Below are 23,702 nucleotides of genomic sequence, written 5' to 3'. Positions count from 1 at the left end.
TGCATAGGGATTTTTTTATGATGAAATGTGTGACCCAGGTATTCTAAATATATTCAGTATAGAAGGAAATGCCAGGGAAGTCTAAAATTATGTCTCCTTTTGGGTACTTTCAAGCTGTCATACTATTCAGGATCTTGGATAGGTTTAGGCTAAATTTGGATAAACAGGTGGTGACAACTAAGAACAAACACTAGCATTGTCCGTTAGGGCACTCTCAGTGCTTGTGCGCCTACTCCCTTCTAAACATCCAACGATTGATCCCACTGTTTGCTGCTGGAGAGGTGTGAGGGCTTAACCATATTTCCTCGATTAAATCCCCAATTACCCCTTTGGCTCGCAACCCAGTTTTTAAGGAGGCGCAATAAAGATCATGGGCTCAATCTGATGTTCCAAGAGTCAGTCATCTGATTAGTTCATGGGGGAGGGGGGGTCCTTGTTTTCCTATTGCTGAAAGAAATGTTATCTTTTGACACGGATTGCTTCACTTGCTAAACCAGACATTTCTTAATTCAGGGAGGCTCAATCTTCTTTCTGCATAGGGCTCTAATGCTCTTTGAGAGCTCATCCAGAGAGACCCATCTAAAACATGTTATCTCTGCTCTACAAGTTGTTGATCAGAAATCTATTCCCTGGTTTACTCAAGTTTACTAGAGCTTGGGAATCAGAGATCTCTCTAAATGTGAAGCTGTGGACAAAGGTCTTTCCATTCATCCATAGCAGCTTCTATAGTGTTTTGGTTCTGGAAACCCAATTCAACGTCATTTTGCGATCGCTGGTCAAGCCACTTATTGAATATGTTCCATGGGTTTGACCTTACTTGATGGAGATGTGGTTCAGCCTTGGGTACATAATTTTGCATATGGTGGTCCTGCCCCCACTAGCAGAAGGCTTTAAAAACCACACTGTGTTGTGGGAAGTGGAGTGCCCATTGGCCCAGAATTTTGGTTATTAAATTTAAGGAATGCTGCAATAACTGTCTTGCCTACACATTGGAGAAAGCGGTCCACTTCCTCCCTGAAGGAATGGTTTAAGAGGATAGATTATTATATGGTGATGGGTGACCTCACTCTGTTTGGATGGTTAGATAACAATTGTGACAATCATAATTCTCTAGTCTCCTCTTTGGATTTGTAGGTGTGGTCCCCACTCTGATGGTAGATTGTCATACTGGTTTCTTCATCGAGTGGTTCCCACCCATGCGCCATGGAGTCCTTTCCTCTCCATTCTTCCCTTCTCAAACCCCATTCTTTGTTCTGTAATTCCCTTATTCTAACTTTACCTTATGTAGGACAATAATTTGCTGTTTCATATGCATTTTGTCACTTTAATGTATTATGAAAAATTAGTCGGAATATCAGTATATACTCTCAGACTTTCTCTGCAATGTCCTAAGTGTGTTCAATGAAGACATTATGCAAAAAAATAAACTAAAATCACTGTCACCTCCTGATTTAACTTGAAGATGGATTTGCAGATCCATAAAATATCGGGTCAGAAACTACAGAGCTTTGTTTAACTCCTCTCATCTGCCCACTTGTGTCTTCCAGTCTGTCCCTTTCATGGTAATGCTCATGCCACTACATATTTATTGGAAAGAAGCTACTGGTACACAAGGCTAGGGTTGTGAGGCTGCTGGGGATCTGTAAGATAACAATGATATTGCTGTGTTAGTTGTTATGCGCGTTTTATCGCTATCCAATAACGATTGTCGAATCTCGATTTGTGTTTCCAACGCACAAATATTTATTCTCAAAAAGTAGCAGAATAATTCAAGCGAAATAATAGTAAGTACAGCCGTTGCTTATCGCAGGCGCTCTGGATCCAGAGAACAGTCATTCAGTCCTGAAGTCTGTGGACAAGATGTCTGATCACTGGATGAAAAGCTCCTGCTTATATGCAAACAGAAATACAGTGAAACAATGCAGATGGTGTGGCTTGCTCCTATTGGTCCAGGTTTAAGGAAGGTCCAGTGGGTTGTAGATCATAGGCTGGTTCAATCTAAGGAATCCAAAGGTGGGGGTCATCTCTCCAGGGCATGAGCTCTGTTCTTCCCGCCAAAACTCCAATTACAACCAGTCCATTAGCATTTTACAGTCAGCATCATATTAAAGGTTTATTCCCTAACATCAATAACTAGAGTATGCAGTGTGCGATCTCTTCGCCGAATGCACCGGACAGCTGCTGATGTAAAGCGGATTAATATGATATCAGACATGACACATTTCCTTTAACCTGAACGATGTGTATCACTAATATGCATATAACTTATAATATTACACATAAACACTACTATATTTCGACATAAATAACTGTGTGTTGCAACTACGATTAATGTGTACTATTTACAAATGTGTGCGAATGTATACAAAAGTGTAAAAATTGTTATTGCCACGTTTTGCGGCTGGATACGCCCTTCCACGCAGTAGCGTGCTCTACACATAATTTCAGACAAAGACAATCAAGTTTGCTCGATATTAATTGAAATGACTTTATCCAATTTGCTGACTTCGACATAGTGTAGTCAAATTTGACATATTGTGTACATTGTTTCTTTTCTGTGAAAACTTGATTATGCCTTATAATGCCACTTGCATTTTATAACACATTTGCCCCCTCCATCCTCTCTCCTGTTTAATACATTTCTTCCCCAATCCATCTCCTATGTAGTAACTAATTTTCCTCCCCCATATCTTAGCTCTATAGTAATGCATTGCTCTCCCCTGTCCTTCACCACTGTAGTAACACAATTCATATTGCTTACCTTACCTGTAGAGAGGGTCCCAAGCAGCAAAACTTAGTTTCACAAAATGATTATGTCTCACTTGTGAGACTAAGCTCCACAGTACAGTTAGTCTGGCAGTCAATTAACGAGTAGCTCATTCATTCTAATTCTCTGCCAGGCTGATGACCTCGCTGAATCGCTGGGTCTCGCTGTAACTGTGTGGGTAGGAACTGGGACCCCACCCCCACAGCCACAGTAAAACCCAGTGTAAAGTGTGACAGGACAGATGCAGGGAGACAATGATGTCAGTAATACTTCTGCAATATTTCTGTCCCAGGTCTCCCTTTGATCAGTCTTTCTTCCTGTGGCCCACAAAAAATAGTCTGGTGTTTCTCATGCGGTCTATGAATTTGCATCAGGATCATTTTCTCTCAAATATGCATAGACAAAAGGTTTTCTGTATGTACAAAGCAAAAACACTGTACAGTGCTTAAATGTAAGAAGTAGTGGATAATGAGATAAACATTTTTACTTATTTATAGTATGCTTAACCTATCCGTTGTAGGCAGGGGAGGACTGACAAATTTTAGCCTGGGGGACAAGACTCGACTCGGCAGCCTATTAGGAACATTTTAAAGGCAGGTGACCCAGCCCAAAGTAACCCACTATAGGACCCGCCCAGGGGGCAGATGACCCACCCCCCCAGCCTACCTATGGTTGTAGGTGATGGAAAATATGGATCTCTAAAAGTTCCATATATTTAAGAATATATAAAAACTGTTACTCAGCAGTGTTCTTTTATTCAGAGACTGAATGCTGGGATTTGCAGTGCAGTTCTGTAATGTAATTCACTCCTGTTCTGCAGTCTGCCCAGCAAGCCAGCTCCAGCAGTATTCATAGTTGTCCAAAATCCCAAGGTATTGAGAAATCGGGGGAAGCGGAACATGTGTAACACTTATTAACACATCACTATAGAATTCTACTCTTCCGTGGAATAAATGAAAGCATAAGTCTATTGTGAATATAATTTTTTATCTCAGTATTTAACTGATTTTACTACATTATAAATTTTCTACACACGCACACACATTGCTTTTTTTGTAAGAAAAAAGGTGCCGGAACTCACATTACGTAGTCAATCACTGTACACACGTATTCAAAGTAATGACTACCTCCGATCTCGCCTCCTTACCCAAGAGCTACTGTTGGATGCAGTGAGGGTCTGGGAGGATACCACTCATGATTACTCTATTTACTCTTGATTGCATATAGTCTTCACATAGTTGGATATAAAAGTTTAAGCTTTGAACACGCACTAACTACAGTACTACAGTAGATGCTACAATATTTCTGTTTACCTGGTCAGAACATGGCCCAGCTACAGTGGACAGAAAGCAGATCCAGAACGAAAACCTTTATAATATTTAATAATGTTCTTAACCATCAATTGAAATTACAAATAGACTCAGAGCTGTTGATTTAGTGATACAAACCTTATTCCCGAAAGGCCCCCCCAATGTTGTGGAGGAGAATAGAGCAATGATTTGGGATAGTAGAATACGTTCCACTTTGTTTGCCAGGGAGCGAAATATAGCAGATCTCTCTGAATACGTTAGTCTTCTGGATTTAAAACCTAAAAAGTATCTTGGTTGCGAAGTTTACTGCAGCAAGTGGCTCAATCTTTTATTAACCCCCAGGTCAGAGACTGTTCTTGAATGGCGCAATAAATCTTTCTATGACTAGGCACATGGACTATTTGTTAGATTTCAGACTGAGGCCCAAAGCTTCCCAACACAATATCCTTGCATCAAAGCTCCAAGATGCAATTACTTACATCCCCAAACAGATAATTAATGCAGTCATTTAATGTTTTAATAATCTTTACAATTCAGCCCAACATTCTACTGCCTCCCTTTGCCCAATAATATTGCACAGAAATTGTTGTTGTAGTGCCGTTTGCCTCAATTGTGGCAGCAAATGCTGGAAGGTTTGACTGTGGTGGTTACAAAAGAGGAAGGGGGCCAAATTATTAAGGTCTTGAAAGCCAGCAAAGGTTCAAGTTCCGACGGCTTTACATCAGGTCGCCCATTTTTCATAACGAGGGAAGCCATATTTGTGTTTGGATCACCCGGATCCACTCATCACTTTGTTTCCCTCTCTTCTGTTTAGTCTTTGTCTTCTCACCCTTCCCTCCCCCACTGACAGGCAAGCTGATATGTGAATGCCTCCTCGTGTGCAGGCAGCAAGGAAAGAAAGAAGCTAATGTGGTGAGAGGAGGGCACTCAGTGAATCGTGGGGGGTGATGTTGACTTTAAATTAAACGGTGGGTGAAGCTATAAATGCAATATTGGGGTGATGGTAGCTATTTATATAATGGTGGGTGGCTTGGCGCTATTAATTGAATGTTGATCTGGTTTGGAGAAAAAGAGGGATATTAAAGGTTAATGCTGCTTTATGCACGAGAGGATTGTCCTATTTATTAAAGGTGAAAGCTACTAGTTTAATGTTGGGGCTGGCCGAATGGGAGAGTCTTCACTCCACTCCATGTCCGGCTTCCCATGTTTCATGTACCTAACACTTTTCCACACAGGGCCCCAACATTCCAGGATCCAGAGAAGTAGCACAAGCAACAGGAAATGAAAACTGCAAGAAAATGCAGAGAGCAGCTCTGTCTGCAAACTTTCCTGATTCTGGTGGGACAGTCCTGGTTTTGGTGTACTGTCATGCAGTGTTCAGGACGTTGTCCTTGACTACCAGTGTGTTTCTGAAGGGTTGTGTAGTACAAAACTGCTTGCTCGTGTGTCATGGCTGCAGCCCTACTGACAGCATGCTGCTGCTCTGTGACTGCACATGGCTGCTATGAAAGGGCTCAGGCATTTCACTACCTACTGGCAATGTGGTACCACCTAAAGCATGAAGTCACTTTTGCAATATTTTCCAGTGCCTCTATCAAGAATGTCTCAGTACATTTTTCCATTCATCCTTCCTTCAGTCATATGCAGTATGCCAGTACCGTGTGCAGAAAATCAGCCCTACACCATGATGATCCCACCTCCAAACGTCATACTGTTGGTATGGTGTTTTTGGGGTGATGTGCAGTGCAATTTCTCCTCCAAACATGGTGTGTATTATGGCATCCAAAGAGTTTTTAATTTTGCTCTCATCTGACCGCACTATATTCTCCCAGTATTTCACAAGCTTGTCCAAATGTTGTGCAGCAAACTTTAAACGAGCTTTAACATGTTTTTTTCTTCAGCAAAGGAGTCTGGCATGGTGAACGTACACACAGGCCATGGCAGTTGAGTGTATTACTTATTGTTTTCTTTGAAACAGTTGTACCTGCTAATTCCAGGTCTTTCTGAAGCTCTCCACAAGTGGTTCTTATACAACATTTCTGTTTTTGTTTTTTTTCACTCCTCTGTCAGAAATCTTGCGAGGTGCACCTGGTCGTGGCCAGTTTATGGTGAAATGATGTTTTTTCCGCTCTCTGATTATGGCCCCAACAGTGCTCACTGGGACATTCAGCAGTTTAGAGATCCTTCTGTAACCAATGCCATCAGTATGTTTTGCAACAATAAGGTAGCGAAGGTCTTGAGAGAGATCTTTGCTGTTACCCATCATGAGATGTTTCATGTGTGACACCTTAGTAATGAGACACCTTTTTATAAGCCATCAGTTGTGGCTGAACCAGCTGGCAGGATTGCTTTCTAATTACTGATAGATTTCAGCTGGTGTCTTGGCTTTCCATGCCTTTTTGCACCACCCTTCATGTGTTCAATACTTTTTCCCTGTGTCATTTCACATTAGTGCATAAAACTTAAATTATGGACAATGTCAGGGATTGGGTGCGATATCACTACACTTGGCATACCGACACCCACTATATCTATAAATAAAAAACCGAAGACTGCAATAACGACTTAATTAAATGCTATGCGACTGCCGCTAAATGCAAGGATGCTGGATGCCAGCGTTTCATTCTGACGTCATGAAAGTTACCAACGTTCGGCACACCCTAACCCTAACATACCACTTTAAACGTAGATGTCGCTGTCTTTGGTGACGTCAGAATGAAGCACCAGCATCTTTGCATTTAGCAGCAGTTGCATAGCAGTGCTTTTGGTAATCTCCGCCATCAGGTTTAAGGTAAGTGTACATTTAAAGTAGGTGGTTATTTCAGTCTTCGGGTTTTTTTTGTAGGTCTAGTGGTTGTCGATATCCCAAGCGTCTGCATATGAATTACCACCGATTATCAGAGTGCCCAGAATTGACAAATTTTGATCTGAGCCCACCTCTCCTCGAGAGATGAGGTTATTTGCTTCTGCAACTTAGGTTCAGTGGTTTGTATTCTGTGAGCCACATACAGATTTGGGTCAGAGTTATCGTGTTTAATATCAAAGACTCGGAGTTCCCTTATCTCTGTCCACCAGACTGTCTGGTTGTAGATGAAATGTGCACCTCTGGGTCATTTTTAGTTTCAGTTCACTTTAAAATTGCTATCAACAGAGAGAGAACTTTTATAGAAAACTACTACATCTATTATACTAGTTTTCAAGTGGGTGTTAAGCTTTGAGCAGTGTATTCCCTGTTACTGCAGATGAGAAGATTGGCTGTATATCGTCCTGTATCTCTGGCACTACTGTCATAAAACAAAACAAAAAAACAACAAAACAGCCCCAAGACATTTATAAAAACTATATTCAGTAGAAGAACTGTATATCTGTGGTGACTGTGTTTGTCTAACTTGAAAAATAACACTGCTGTACCGCATGCTTGCAGATGCACAACCTGGTCATCAAATGACCATTACTATGACAGCATGGTCCTGATGCATAGAGCTTTGGGAGCAACGTGATTGAGGGGTCTATTTATGACCCTTCGTTTTTTTGACTTGATACTTTTCAATCCTTATCTCCTTGATAAGGATTGAAAAGTAACGGCTATGTATTAAAAAACTTCTCAGGGACAGCAGTGCCGATAACCTGCTGTCCCTGAGAAGTGACTCACCTGATCATCGCAGTCTCTTCTCAATTTTCAAGGCTGCGATGATCTTCTCTCTTTTTTTTTTTTTGTTAGTGCGCATGCACCGACCGAATAGTTGGTGCATGCGCAGTAACATCCTGGCTGGCAAACTGCAGGATGATTGACAGGGAGGGATCACTTGATCCCTCCGCACATTCGCTGTCCAGCTCTGCTCTTCAGAGTTTTCAGATATGTTAATGTACGCCAGCTTCAGATGGCGCCAGCTACAGATGGCGTACATAAACATGTAAAAAAAGAGTAAAGTTGCTCTAATTAAACTTTCATACATAGCGGTTCTGAGCACTTCCCATACACTGTTATGGGGAGTGCTCAGAAAAACGATAGGAAATGCAAAGCAGCAGATATCTGCTGCAATGCTTCAATAGTACATAGTGATTTCACGGTAAACCCCCGAAAACTGTTGTTTTCGAGGGTTTACCACAGGAAAAATGCTTGTTAAATAGACCCCTGAATGCCAGCAATGTGTTTGAATTCTTCCTGGCCCCAAAAGATTATACTCCCGGCAATATCCGTGGGGCACTGTCTTGGGTGGTTCAACATGTACACCCTCCCCATGTATATGTGCAACTCTGTGTACTGCCTTATTCTGTCCAATCAAAATAGCGACTTCTAAAAGTGGTAAATACATGAATGTAGTTTTCCGGTTTGGGCTGTATGCAGCTAGGCTTCTCACAGTTTTGATTGTGTTGTTGTTGTTTTAACTCCTAAGCAATATTGGTTTTTAAAATGGCAGCCTCCATGATTACATGTAGAAAAGAACCTTACAGAACTAAATGTACAGAACAGACATCCTCTGCAATAATAATTTTTGTACACCCACTAAATAGACCTGCTTGTAATGTTAGATTACTATTCACTAGCTTAAATATGTTTACTATCAATCTGAGCTTTGGAAGGGTATGGTTTACCTCAGATGCAGCTCTGTGAAATTTTAAGCAGAAATATTTCGGAGAGGAACTTGGGTGGCTGCCAGACAAGAGTACAGCTTATGGCATATTTGTCACCTGGATTTGTTTGTGTTGGCTGTAGCCTGCTTTTGGAAGGAATCAGGGATGTATTTTGTTGTCATATGTTTGTTTTGACATCGAGTGATTGCTGAAGTTTGACCAAACCATCCCCCAGGAATGTAGTACCCAATGTATAGGGATCAGAATTGTCAGCTATAGGTCGCATTTCAATTCCTGTGGAAACCAGGAAGTGCTAAGTGTATCCTTATTGGTGCTTTCTGCAAAATATTGCTGGTGGGATGTCTTCTGCACTGATTATTTAACATGTAGCATGTAAAATCATGTGGCCCATATAGAGTATTATGCTTGATGGATATCTAATCTATTGAAATGTCTGACTCTGGGCATATATTTGTTTTTTTTGTTTTGTTTTTTCTTGTCTGTGTGAATGGCTCGGTATTCGGTATTATGTGATATGTAAGCAATTTTTTTTTTATCTCTGGTACCTACTTTACTCCTTAACGTGCCACATATGTCCTCTTCTCCCTTTTTTTCATCTACCTATTCTCTCCCAGCCTCCATCCTTTTATAACCACCCTCCCAGTTTAACCACAGGTGACTTGTCACTCACATGTTTTTGCTCTCTCTCTCTTGTTTGCACTAGATGTTCTCAAACAATGATGAGGCTCTAATCAACAAGAAACTTCCCAAGGAGCTACTGCTCCGGTGAGTATGTGTGAGATTAAATTTGTCCTGAGCTTACAACACCTTTATCCCACTTCCGAGTGACCCTGGATAATTGCCTTGTACATTTGTTATGTAACATTGTCCTGTATATTTCCCTTAGGATCTTCTCCTTCCTAGATGTTGTTACCTTGTGTCGATGTGCTCAAGTCTCCAGGGTAAGTGAAGAGAACAATTTGATAGAATACATGGTCCAAATCCTGTATGGACTGTGTGAAGTTCATGGAGATATATGGTACTTCTTTAAGTCCATTGATTTCCCCTTTAGGCTTGGAATGTCCTTGCTCTTGATGGAAGCAACTGGCAACGAATTGACTTGTTTGACTTCCAAAGGGATATTGAGGTAACTAGTATGTTGTTCTTTCCATTGTCATTTCTCTGGTCCTGCTGCCTATTCTGGTCACCTTCCTCTCTTTTGACTCTTCCATTGTCTATCTTCACCATGTAACATCATACCTTGTCCCAGGGTCGTGTGGTAGAGAATATATCAAGGAGATGCGGGGGCTTCCTACGCAAGCTCAGTCTACGTGGGTGCCTTGGTGTGGGGGATAATGCTCTTAGGTAAGGTAATCATAGACTTTTCTCTCTTTGTGTTTCAGACAACAAGGCCAGATAACCGTTTTATAAAATGTAATCTGTCCTAATCCTTACAATTCTTATCCCTACTTTGTGTACAGTGTTTCCATTTTACTTAGTATTTGCTTCTCTACTGCAGAGCCTTTGCCCAGAACTGTAGGAATATTGAGGTTTTAAACCTGAATGGCTGCACCAAAATCACTGACACGTGAGTACAGTCTAGCATGTGTGAAATATTTCTGTTCTAATGCACTTCATATGAGGGCCACACTTTGCCGTTGTGTTGCTTAGAGTCTATACTGGAGTTCATGGGTTTGGGGAGTGGTTGGACATATAGTAGCGAACGTGGATTGACATCGGTAAAAGGTGACTTCTAGCTGATGCAGTTTTGCCTTCTCTGTTTTTGTAAAAGCACTCTAATTGGGCCAGTGGAACTCTTAATGTGATGTCAAACGCACAGAGAGTCTTCCAAACTGAAAGAAAAAAAAAAGGCTTGCATCTTATTATCTATTTGATACTAGGATTGGCTTACAAAATAGATTAAAGGATTATTACATTGTTACTATCCCAATCAATGTTTTAAGAGTACTTATATAATCAATTCTAACTCATTTTCCCATTGATAGACTGTAAAATGCCTTTAGTGGTTATGGGCCCAATTCAATTGGCCACGCGGCCTGCGCACTATTACCATTACTACGGTAATAGTGAGCAGTATTACTGTTAGTACGGTAATTTTAACGCTGCTTTTTGCTCGCAGCCCTGTGAGCCGCGAGCACAAATCTGTGTTAAAATTACCATAGTAACAGTAATACTGTTTGGGCCGTGTTATTCCTAGAATAACGCGGCACAACGAATACCTCCCTATATGTCAATCACAAAGTGGCATTCATTATAAAAAGAAGGGAACTGTTAGCAAAATTGCATTTTTATATATTTTATGAAAATCAAACCCATATATTAGAATGAATTTTAAAAATATATATAAAAGATGAAATGATGTGTATGTTTCTGAAAGACAGATGGTCTCCTGTTCAAATAATGTTTGACATAACCCAGCTGATTCTTTTTAAATGGCTTTCAGTCTAGGACAGACTGACACTGAAAACATTGCTCTCTGTTTTCCTGATCATTATTATTTGAGCCATGACCTTATAACCATTACATATCTTCTATATATATTTTTTTTAGTATCTCTTTTATACAATTGCTATGGCTCTACTGGCTAAGGTCATGTTTATTTAAAATTCTTCATGATGTGGAGCTATTGTGTTAAAACCAATGGTCTATGAAAGTCTTCAGGACTAGAATGAATCATGTTTGGATTTGTAATTATTTTTCTCTGCCAGTGGATAAATAAACCTATCTTTGAATCCAGTTCCAGTCTCCACTAATAGGAGAATTTATGATGACACACTTAACCCCTGACCAGTTTGCTGGGAGTCCTTCCCCTCTATTGCCCTTTCTCTGCGTTGTGGGCACCCTAGATAAAATAAAGGATCCGCAAAGGAAGACACAATCTGCCTCATGGCTCGCTATGAAAGTGTTGTGCAATTTTCTATGGTGATATGGCATGGTGCAATGCTGCTTTCCAGCATATGTATCCTCCTGTACTAGACGCACTTAATTAGAAAAAAATATCATTTTTGAGTTTGGGTTGCCATTAATAGGGTTGCAGTCTTAGCTGGTCTATATAGATAAACATAAAACATCCTTCCTTAATCTTTGCATATATATTTGTAAATGTTTGTACTAGTTCATTTATGTAAAGCAACTTGCTTTTTAGGTTTGAAGTACTTTAGACCTCATCATAGCAGATGGGTAGAGTTATGGAATGGCTGATGGGAAGTTTGTTTTGGTTTGGGTGACATCTTGACTTTTCCTCTCCTCCTTACAGAACCTCATCTAGCCTCAGTAAATTTTGCTGTAAATTGAAACATTTGGACCTGGCATCGTGCACATCCATTACCAACCTTTCCCTCAAGGCTCTCAGGTGAGGTTTGTGCTAAGAATCTGTTAGAAATACTTTATGGTCCTTGTGGTATATTTACTAAACTGTGAGTTTGAAAAAGTGGAGATGTTGCCTATAGTAACCAATCAGATTCTGGCTGTCATTTTGTAGAATGTACTAAATAAATAACTAGAATCTGATTGGTTGCTATAGACAACATCTCCACTTTTTCAAACCTGCAGTTCAGTAAATATATCCCCTAATGTCTAGCAGCAATAAGTTCTAGCGGTCTGGACACATGAATAGAACACTGAAGTCCAGAACATATTGCTGGAGAAAAGAAATGTAATGTTTTTGCACTGCAAATTATGCCACTTCATATTACGATTCTTACTTATTTTAGACATGGAAATAAGCTTTTCAATCTTCTGTCATAGCTAACCTACCTCTGTACCCTTCTATTGTGCATGGTTGCAATCAAAAGAACCGCAACCCCATAATAAGAAGGAACCCATCAAGATTGATCTGTCGAGCACTCAAGTGCCCGCTGAGTTGACCAAATTGAAATGCTTTCCCTCTTGCACTTTCTTGTGGCTACTACCGCTTCAGTGTAGTGAGAGCCACTTGAGACCGCCAGAGGAGCTAGCATTACAACCTTGCCAGTTCTGCTGACGTGTTACCTCTGAATCCATGCACAATAGATTGAAAGAGAGAGAGGGCACAAGTAGCAAAGAAACAAGGGGTGTCGTTTAAAAATAATTTTAGTTTAATGGTTTTTTGGGGTTTTTTTTTACTCGAACGCCCAACGTGTTTACTTATAAAGCAAGTGGATTTATTGAGATTTTCAGCAAGAAAAAAACAAAACTAGAAGACCATTATAAATTAAAACATGATACATAAACATTGTGTGTGAGTACTAATAATAAAATACAATCATATACACTTAGTAATGTATAACTTACAGAATAAAGAGAACAGTCATAATAACCAAATATAGACTTAAGGTCTGGGTGCCCAGAGAACCTACTTAGAATCAACAACTTCAGATCTCATAGAGTGATTACAGTTTATCCATCTTGACCAAACCTGATTATACTTGAATATGCAGTCTCTAGTAAGGCATGCACATCGTTCATGCATTATGGCTTCATTAACAAGCTCTATCCATTTGTTAAAGCAAGGGCCTTCATTAGCCATCCATGACCTTTCAGTACATACTTTAGTTAAAGAAAGTAGGTTAATCACATTGTCAGTGATCCCTTTTTTTTTTTTCTTTAAAATGGCCCAAATATCAATTCTAGGAGAATGGGAAAGGGCAGAAAGACCAGTCTTGTTAATAGCACTAATTACATGTCCGCTTATTCACATTCGGGATTTCCCAAAGTAAGGGCAAAATGAACTAGTGTTGGTTTTCTTTTTTGTTTTTTTTAAGAGAGATCCCAAGTGTGTTTTTATTTCTGAAGCAAGTGTTTTTTATTGAAATTTTAAACAAGGAAAAAAAACAAGACAATTGCCAATTATAACAATTAAAACTGTGGTTTTGTTAACAGAAAGCCCAAATGTGTTTGTTTCAAATAATGAAAGGGTTTCTAATCAACATCCCATTCTGTGTGCATGACAGTGAGGGCTGCCCCCTACTGGAGCAACTGAACATCTCATGGTGTGATCAGATCAGCAAGGATGGCATCCAGGCTCTGGTAAAGGGCTGCGGGGGGCTGCGGTTTCTGTCCCTCAAGGGCTGCACTCAGGTATGCCAGATGTCTTGTACCCTCCACTAGACCCAAGAGCACTAGTAGAAATGGATAATTTTTGTAATTGGAGAAGTACTGTAGGTGCTAAAAAATAATGTAAATATATATTCCACTAGACTGCCTTTTTATGATTCAAGTTTGCAGCATTCACTGTACCAAGGGCTGACGTATGCAGCTCAAACTCTGCTGCAACTTTAATTGCTAAGGCAGGTTTCTTAAATAATGCATTTTCTAAATTCATGTTTGCAAAGTATTTATTAGCAGACTACTATTGACTGTTCAGCAGTTCAACTTGCACAACTCGCTGAGCCACTTATATTATTATTACACTCTGCAGACCTTGAAAGTCTGGAGATAGGGAATGTGTCTAAATTTTGTAGATCATTGCCCACAATTGGGCACTGCTAGAAGATTGAACTGATACTGCACTTTGTTTTTATGGCATTACTGCACCGTAGAAAGGCACATTGGAAAGTTTTTTAAAAATAAAAATGTTGCAAATGGGTTGACAAGATAAAAAAAGCATATTTTGTGGTTAAAAAAAACCCACAGAAACATCTATAAAAATCCTACAATGTCAAATGAGTGACCATCAAACAATAGAGGTAGTTACTGGACAATGGAGCAAAGATTTTTGTATGTCATGAAAAATGTAAATTAATGATCTACTAGAAAAGTAACCTGGTTGCTGACCATGGTATGAGTTTGAGAGTCATTTTAGATGTGTACATGATTGGCAGTGAAGCAACGCAAGAGTGTTCCTTTGCTCTTGCTCCTTTGTTAAGGCTGCATTACAGCTCAGATGGAACTTTAAAAATGGATCATAGATCCCTATAGTGTGTGGTGTTTTTTTTTTGTTTTTTTTTTGTTTTTTTTTTGTTTTTTTTTCTTCCTGTCTATGTTCCATTAAGCTTGCATCAATTGCTATGAGTGGCCTTGTGAATAGCCCTTGTGATCATCATAGGGATATGATCCTTTTTACGTTCCGCTATGGTGCAATTGTATTGAACAGACGGCAGCTCAAACCGGCTGAATTCACCCTTACTGAAGTGCCGCGGATGCTACGTGTCATAGTTGGGGAAAGGGACTTCAAGTGTGAACAGTAACCGATCATGACCGTGCTATGATGTAACCTATTTTCTCTTCTGTACACCTGGAAATGAGGGTATGTCCTCATGTCCTTTGTACTTATGCAGTAGTTATGTCATCTGACTACTTCTTTGTGTAGATGTATTTCTGTGGGAAACAATACAATTTTCAATTTAAGAAGATAAATAAGAAAAAGCTCTGACCGTACTAAATCTTACCCAACATTCACTACACCAATTGTATGAATTATGAATGCACTTATCAGCCCCTATTTTCAGCCTCCAGGCCTATTCTATCCTCTGTGTATGATTTTCACTTATTTATTCTAGTATTAAATAAATGTGTCTGTCTAAACCTTGATTGTGTACTCTGTGTCTGTCTGATATAGGTATGTGTAGTGATATAAGTGGAGCACGTTACTGGTCACACAGACTAGTAAGTTGGGGTTTAGTACAATGTGTGGGAGTATTAGCAGAATGTTTGGGAATATCAGGGCCTAAATAACCCAAGGTCTAACTGGGCTACAGCCCAGGAGCCTCGGGCATCCAGGTGGCCCTTGACAGTGCTCGGCGCATTATTGATCAATGCTGCTGAGCACTGTCACTGTAGTCTTTCCGCAGCGCTCAGTAGTCTCCTTACTGAGGAGATCTCGTCAGGGGCCTCCATTCCTATAATCTGGCCCTGGGGAGTATTGGTAGAATGTGCGGTAGTATTGGTAGAATGTGCGGGAGTATTATTTTAGAATGCAGGAAAACAGTGCAGTTTGTCAGGGTTTGTGGTATTAATAACATATTGCTGCTGCCAATGTTTGGTTCACTGTAATGTCTTGTGCTTTTGTAAAATTGAAAACGGTATACAGAGCATGAGACAAAATGTAAAGTGTACGAATACTGTATTGTGAGCCAGTTTATAGAAAACAAACACTGCTAATATAAAGCTAGTATTTATGTGCTATTGTGCACGCTTAGCAGGATTTTGTTGCTCAAGTTGGTTACCCCTTTCTTGATGATCTAGGCTATATTGATAGCTTGATGAGAGCACTGCTTTGGAGTTAAAATGCCCTGCACTGTGGCATAGTTCTACAAACCTAATTGATTCTAGTAGTTCTGCTTTTCTAATGTTCACACCTCATGTACTTTTACATTAGGGCCTGGCTACTGTGTAAACCAGAGGGTATAAATTGTCAACATACAGGTGTTGTACCCTGATAATGGGATTTCCTGTGATTTGCATCAATACATTAGTACAATTTAATTTTTTTCTAGGTAACTTTCATGTGCAAATTAATTGTTTTCTCCCTTCTAATTGTATATTTTTATCTTTTTAAGGCATATTATTTGATCACTCCGCTATACTCTCCGGTTTTGTATCTTAGGGGTTAGGTAAAGTTGTGTATTGGATTTATTTTTATCTTTTCAGAGGGGGTTTTGGGGGGTGTATATTTTTTGTTTTTGTGTTTTTACTACCTAAATTACCCCTTGGCACACGTGTTGAAATCCTGATGTCCTAGGAGTGCACATTTACACTGCATGCACAGGAATGTTGCCTTAGAACAGGAAAACATGTTCTGGTCATGGCTGTGGGAGGCTACTATAAAAGCGGTGTTCCAGTCCCTAAAGGTAATTGTCGCCTGATGAGACTGTTGCCACATTTTTGTGTGTCTTCAACTTATTAAAGACATGTCTTTAACTTTAATAAATATCCCATTTTGAGGCAATTTTTAAAACACTTATGTCCTAGTTTTACACACAATAACACCTATTTAAAAGAACAATTAGAGTGTGGACCTCTGCAGGTAGCCCAGGGCTTCCTACTAGACTAGGCAGTGACGCTCTATATCGACTGAATTCTGAAACTAAGAATTTACAAGGGTTTTGTGGGGTTCCAGTTTCATAGCTATCTGGTGCACAGCAATGTGTGGCTTTTGTGACACACATTACCAGCCAGAATCCCTGAAAGAGGAAACGCTACTGGAAACTGTTTATGCACAGCTTAATCATTCTGTTGTGTACAGGGAAATAAAATGTACTGTGTATCTTGGACTATGATGTGGTAATGAAATGCTCTGAAACGCTTATCCCAGGAAAAAAAAGCAAAAAAAAGTCCCCTGCGGCTCTAAGTATCCAGGAAGCTCTGTGGTTATGTTGGTTACGAGGAGAAGGGTTGTTTGTGCAGAGAATATATTTGAAGTGGGGTTCTTCCTTAAGGTTACCTTCAGAGCAAAACATTTAAGCCACTGTGTTTGTTGATGGTTTTGTGTGTGTTCAAAGAAGTGAATCTTACAGAACATCACTGTAGCTGCCGCTCTATTTCACTCGTTTTGATTTTCTTCTACTATAGTGGGAGTACAATCAGCCTAGTCAGCAGAGTGCCCTACAACCTATGAGATACTGCAGATAAATATATAGGTTGAAGAAAAGCAAGTTGTCGTATATCGGCTAAACCTTGACTGCCAATATATGTTAGTAAATGTCAATTGATTTGATTCTCAAACTGTAACTACTAAGGTTTCCTTGTGGGGGATTAAAGCCTACGAGAGTGTGGCGGGATGACTGTCCTCACTGTAGGGAATTGCACACATGTATTATTCACCATCTGTGTCTCTTTCCTCTATAGCTGGAAGATGAAGCTCTTAAGTATATTGGATCACACTGTCCAGAGCTTGTCACATTAAATCTACAGGCGTGTTCAGTAAGTGGACTTGCCACGATTGTGGTGTGGTGTGGGTAATTGCTACAAATCACTGTTGATATTATGTGTTCTCATAACAATTGTCTTGATTATCTTAATCCCGTAAACTCTTTGCAATCACTGTTTCTTAAAGAATCCTCAATTATTTCTTCTCAATATCTGCCGCTTGGGTTTCCTATCTAAAGCTACCTACGCATGTGCTGATTTTTTTTTTTTTTTTTTTTTTTATTTTTTTTTTGTGAAACTGGCAGACATTTGGAACTTCGACCTGCCCCAAATTCTATCTAGATGATGAAACTATAAAAATCCTGTCTGGGTATAATTGCTCCGCTCAATTTTCATTAATTTTCCCCTCCCATCGAAAAACTGGTTCTGCCTTAAATTGTGTGGACAAATTATCTACAGATCCAGTTATTCTGGTAGTGGGATGCACTATCTTGTCTGTACAAGTCACCACATGCATGGCTAACTTAATGGACAGGCCTGCTTTTGGAGAAGATACTTTTGGTCCCATGTATGTTGCCAATACCCCACATGTATCAATTAAGGGACGTTGGGAGGCACTGTGAACCCCACAGCGATCATGGAGAGAGTCCAGCCATGCCTCTCTCTTAAATAGCACCTCTGTTAAACTCTATGGGCAAAGCATAGACGTATTCCCTGAGCTGTGTGATTGGCTCTTGGACTACTGACTTCACAGCCCCCTCCTCTCAATTTGATATATGTGGATGCTAGGCAACATAGCTGGAACACGTCCACAAGTGGACACTTCCTTTTTTAAGTTTCACATTGTTTTGTTATCTTCTTTAAAATGAATTGCACTCTTATTGTTTGTCTAACCTTCAATCAGGATTGATGTTGTGGTGATCAGATATTGAGGACTTCTGCTAAGTAACTTCCATGGCTCTGGCTTGCCTCATCTTATTAGTAACCTAAAATTTCTCTCTCATAACCTTTGCCCACTTTCTGTCCCAACCATGGCATTGTCCAACATGCCACTTTTGTCCCTTTCCATTCACTTGTGCCTCAGCCCTGGTGGCATTACTTTCAGCCTATGTCCCAGCTCTCACTGCCTCTGTCCCAGCAGCAAATAACAGATGACGGTCTCATCACGATCTGCCGTGGATGTCACAAGCTGCAATCTCTCTGCGCCTCCGGCTGTTCCAACATCACAGACTCCATTCTTAATGCACTGGGACAGAACTGTCCCCAGCTCAGGTAACTGGCAGGGTTTCATATTCTGGTATACAATCACTGGGACAGAGTGATATAGATCCACCTCCTACCCCACATGTACCGATACTGAAATGGTTAATGTTTTTACCTGTTAAGTGCAGGAATAAGTGTCTACTACCCACATTTTATGGACCAATAAACCCAAATCTGAGTTATTTTACATAAAAGATGCTCACACCATTCACAGATTTATGTAAAATGTTCATGCATTTACAGGGCTTAAGGAATTTAAGTCCAAACTATTCTAATAACCATTTTCTTGCTTTACAAAAACCAATTCATTGGTGCACTCTCCTTTAGTAGCATTAAGACTGGTAGATTGGTGAGCATGCAAAAGAAATCTTTCCCAGTGACTACACTTTTCTCATGGGTGGGGTCTTCCTTGTTCATGCAAAATCTGTCTGGAAACAGTCATAATTATTTTAGGGTCTGAGAGCAATAGAAGGTCCATGCTCTGCACATTGCTGCACTGAACAATGCTCGCTGTTTATATCTTTTGGCTTGAAAGGATTTTCCACCTATCATATTTCTTAATTTTTTTGCTTAAAAATTGCCACAACTTTTACTAAGTACATTGCTTTTCACCACAGCTTTCATGTCACCTGGCAGAGATCCTGTTGGTGTGGATACAGTCGTATCCAGTGCCCTGAGCTGAGCTGTGCACTGGCTCTAAGCTTGGATAGCTTTAATAAATAACAGAACCCAGTATGTACAATTGGAGATGGGCATTTACAAGCTAAGATGATGGTGGAATATCCTGGAGGTGGAATCTGTGGCTCCTAAACTTTCCTTAGATTACTCCAACTGTCGTCAATCTGTTCTCAATTCCATGATTGACCGAGGATTGTGATCAGTTGTCGGACCAGTAAACGTGATCTAAGCATGAATTATGTGTCCTATTGACTGGAGGTGACTTCTATAGCAGAGGCAAAAATATTGATTACCTTGATTTATAGGAATAGTTTATCATCATTGTAAACAGAATCGCTATCTAATATGATGAATCTGTTTCATGCAGAATACTTGAAGTAGCTCGATGTTCACAGCTGACAGATCTAGGATTCACCACTCTGGCTAAAGTAAGGCTGCTTTGATTTCTGCATTTGCTGTCTATGTTGCTGTCTTTATGGTCTTCTCGGGGATCAAAATGTACCATTCATATCTCTGTGATGAAGTCATTAGAAGGGGACTGGACATGTGGAGTTTGGTGGGAGATGATGATTTTCAGATATGATGAACTTTAAATATACAGGGAAAGGCTTCAATGATCAATTTGAAGGGCAAAGCTGAAGCATGCCAAATATCTGGTTTGTGTTTAACTATGCAAATCAGTTGACTTTCTTTTTGTTTTTTTTACATAAATAGAAGAACTTTTAAATATTACACAGGTTTTATGATTAGTAATGTTTCATTTGAGCAAATCCGCTGTCCAGTGGCAAAATCCATATGGCTTGTTGTGCCAGGGCTAGCTGTCTGACCAACCCTGTTGGTTGCAGCGTTTTAGGTGCTGAACAGAAGCATTTATGCTAAAAGACACCACTGCACACCTGAATGCATTTATATGATTAGTATTGTATGCAGTATAAACGTTTCATCCTGCATACACATGTAAATCTCAAGCTTATGCTTGCTTAGGTCTGCTAGTACACCATTCATAGCAAGGTGAACAGTGTATTTGAACATGCTTGTATGACTGAGCCCTAACTCGAATACAAGAAATAATAACAGAAAACGTCAAGTTCATTTTGTCCGTTCACAAGCGAATTGTAAAAATTGTTTAACAGATTAAGTAAGACCTGTCTATCAAGTGTATGGTTTAGTGGGTCTGGCAGTATGGAGTGCAGTTATATAGACACAAAGTGACCTCTATCAAAACAATTGTTGACCACAGAATGGCAAAATTCTTTGAAAGACTATACTTATTAGATTTCTGGTACGTGGTTATTTAGCCCATGAAAAAAGCTTAGAATTGGTAGAACCTTTTACATGGCAGCCAGATGGGATAGGGAGAGAATAAAAAAAAGTTGTTTTTTTTGTTTTGTTCGTCTAGGCTAGAATCCCTTAATAGCTGCTGCTGTACAGTAAATGAGCATTGGTCTTCTTGTAATATATATAGTAACATCTGTGCATGTCAAGGACTTGTGCTCTCATGGACTTCATTTTGTCATGTTCTATACCAGGCCTGTCCAACCTGCGGCCCTCCAGGTGTTGTGAAACTACAAGTCCCAGCATGCCATTCCAGCTATCAACTGGTTGTCTACTGGGAAAGTATGCTGGGGCTTGTAGTTTCACAACATCTGGAGGGCTGCAGGTTGGACAGGCCTGTTCTATACTTTGCTGCTTTGGTTCCCTGTCGGATACCAGTCTTGTCTTTTCTCCTTCAGAATTGCCACGAGTTGGAGAAGATGGATCTAGAGGAATGTGTACAGGTGAGCTGTGAGGTTACTATTTCATACTAGATGGAGGCGTTGTGGAGATGCTCTGCCCTCATCACTTTGTACTCCTTGTTCCGTTGTAGATCACAGACAGCACTCTCATCCAGCTCTCCATACACTGTCCAAGGCTGCAGGTGTTGGTGAGTATCACAAGAGGCGATGGCTTCAGTTACAGGAAATGGATTCTAATTACAAGCTGCAAATATAGACAAGAAGGGAAACTAGGCTGGAAGTGAGCTGAGTATTAGCTAATATTTGGGCATACCCTCTGTATGGCTAAATATTATTGCTAGATCTCTTCAATGACATTTCTAACCAATCATTCAGTTGGACAGAACCTTAAGTATGATTGATTCATTGGTGTGGCAATCAGGCTTGTCAACTCGTGCCTTTAATTACGGACACATTGATTATACTGTTTCTGTGGCTTACTGGAGTGAGTCTGTATCTTAACCCTCTCTGTAGTTAAAGGGATGAGTTGGCAACTTTGATCATTAAGCAATCCATTCACTGAATCCACTTTTAGATGTACCATATATGCATTTTATTATTCTACTAAAGATTCCACCAAACGCCGGACCTTGTCTTCACTTTTATTTTGCATCTGATGCACAAGTGGTATTAATAAATGAATAAACTCCACAGAGGGAGAGTCAAGAAAGTGGTTGATTAATTTTATGCTTTCTGTTAGTGGTAGAGTTATCAGGGTCACCAAACTTTTTTTTCTTTTTTTGCTCAATGGGTGGATTTGCAGGCTTGTAATGTATTCCGTTTTGAACATATGCAATACAATACCAGTTGATAAGAAATGGACACGTGAATAGCATTGTTGTTACCCATAATTGCTCTTCTTACATACAGAGCCTATCGCACTGCGAATTAATCACAGATGATGGGATCCGTCACCTGGGCAATGGTGCATGTGCCCATGATCGGCTGGAGGTTATAGAGTTAGATAATTGTCCTCTAATTACTGATGCATCCCTGGAACACCTCAAAAGCTGCCAGAGTCTGGAACGTATCGAGTTGTATGACTGCCAACAAATCACACGGGCTGGCATCAAGAGGCTTCGGGTGAGGAAAAGGACGCCTTTGTTCTTTGTATACTAGAAGTGGTAGCATGAAAATATTTGGTTATGGTCTTGAAAGCCATATTTACAAGTCTCTTAATTCTGTATCTTCTACCCCACCTCTTCCTTTTACAGACACATCTCCCTAACATTAAAGTCCACGCCTACTTTGCTCCAGTTACACCCCCTCCTTCAGTGGGGGGCAGCAGGCAACGGTTCTGCAGATGCTGTGCCATTCTATGAGAAGAGATGTACTTCAGGGCTCCCTTCACCACTCCTGTGTGGGTTTCCAGGTGGACTCATTCACAAGAAAATGCGCCAGCTTACTGTGGTGGTGGTGGTGGGAGAGGAGAGTTCCTCCTGTATGTAAGAACGTACACGGCCCCCACAGACACGGCCCAGCAATCCACATGTATGTTTCTTTTTTTTTTTTTCCCTCTTTTTGTTACGTTATCGATACTGGTGGAAAATTTAAATATTCAAAGGGGAGCAGAAAGATAACAGCACTCTAGGATTTCATCCCACAGCATAGGAAGGGATGAATTTAACATTGCTGCTCTTTGAACACCTGTCTCTTGGGCCTCTGCTCTCCAGTTCCTCTCTTATAATTCAAAAACCTCACGTAAGAGAGGCATGACATCCATCTTTATGATGTGGGAAGGAGTATTTTTCTGTCTATTTGCCTCTGATTGGGTAGGGCACGGTTATCCCTTGCTGTGGTTCCAGACGAGAATAACGTGGATACAGGAGCGATGATTACTGTTGGATTAAAGGACCTAAATATGTACCTGCTCCGGCTCTGATTTCCACTTCTAGCACTGCAACGAGGAAGCCGCAGCAGGGACCCTCCCCCGGGTTATACATCTTGGACTCTGAATCATTGTAATGCATTCCCCAACAGACGAAATGGGAAAGAGTTACAAAAATGAATTATATATTATATAAATATATATATAGACTTTGTACAATATAATTTTAATGATATTACGGTGTGCTCCCTACTCACGCTCGCGTGGATGTGATAATGATGCCAATTACAGAAGTAAAAATGGAAAAAGAGTTTAACCACATGAAGTTCAGTTTCTAAGGAATACCAAATTTTAACATTGGCTACTATGTGCTGTATGTGTCTTGCCTCTATGCATGTGGCTTGTATTTATCTGTCCTACTTTTATGTGGCTGTTTGTGTGTGTCGGGACTATCACGTATTTTGTGAATTGTTTGTTTGATTTTACTTTTTTTTTTTTCTGGGGGTAGAGGGGAGTGTTTCTAATATCATCACCCTATTCCTGTGTACCCAATGAGGGGCACAGACACGCACACAGCTACCTTATTACTGTGTGCTTGCATTGACTCTATGGCGGTGTAGACTGTTTTAGGGGGTCCGGTCACCTACCCAGTGGAGGCAGCTACTGTGTGTGCTGTATCAGTATGCAGACTATCAATT

At 40.2% G+C, this 23,702-nt stretch overlaps 1 protein-coding gene across 2 annotated transcripts in view; it reads left to right on the top strand.

Moving 5' to 3' along the window:
- Window positions 1-23,320, top strand: part of FBXL20 (F-box and leucine rich repeat protein 20) — a 28,394-nt gene extending 5,074 nt beyond the window's left edge. The window contains exons 2-15 of one of the 2 annotated variants that reach the window (XM_075177063.1): window positions 9,377-9,438; window positions 9,560-9,614; window positions 9,725-9,799; window positions 9,923-10,017; window positions 10,172-10,240; window positions 11,930-12,025; window positions 13,605-13,731; window positions 17,440-17,514; window positions 18,602-18,732; window positions 19,769-19,829; window positions 21,135-21,179; window positions 21,269-21,325; window positions 22,047-22,259; window positions 22,391-23,320. In XM_075177063.1, the coding sequence (XP_075033164.1) occupies window positions 9,377-9,438; window positions 9,560-9,614; window positions 9,725-9,799; window positions 9,923-10,017; window positions 10,172-10,240; window positions 11,930-12,025; window positions 13,605-13,731; window positions 17,440-17,514; window positions 18,602-18,732; window positions 19,769-19,829; window positions 21,135-21,179; window positions 21,269-21,325; window positions 22,047-22,259; window positions 22,391-22,498 (1,269 nt within the window). In that variant the 3' untranslated portion in view covers window positions 22,499-23,320. Of the gene's footprint in view, window positions 1-9,376; window positions 9,439-9,559; window positions 9,615-9,724; window positions 9,800-9,922; window positions 10,018-10,171; window positions 10,241-11,929; window positions 12,026-13,604; window positions 13,732-17,439; window positions 17,515-18,598; window positions 18,733-19,768; window positions 19,830-21,134; window positions 21,180-21,268; window positions 21,326-22,046; window positions 22,260-22,390 lie in introns of both variants that reach the window. The other variant, XM_075177062.1, reaches the window with a different exon arrangement.
- Window positions 23,321-23,702: the final 382 nt, after the last annotated feature.

The sequence above is a fragment of the Mixophyes fleayi genome, chromosome 6 (assembly GCF_038048845.1).
Source record: "Mixophyes fleayi isolate aMixFle1 chromosome 6, aMixFle1.hap1, whole genome shotgun sequence".
Classification (NCBI taxonomy): Eukaryota; Metazoa; Chordata; class Amphibia; order Anura; family Limnodynastidae; genus Mixophyes; species Mixophyes fleayi.
Note: the sequence above shows the minus strand (reverse complement) of the source record. Positions and strands in the feature narration are given on the sequence as shown.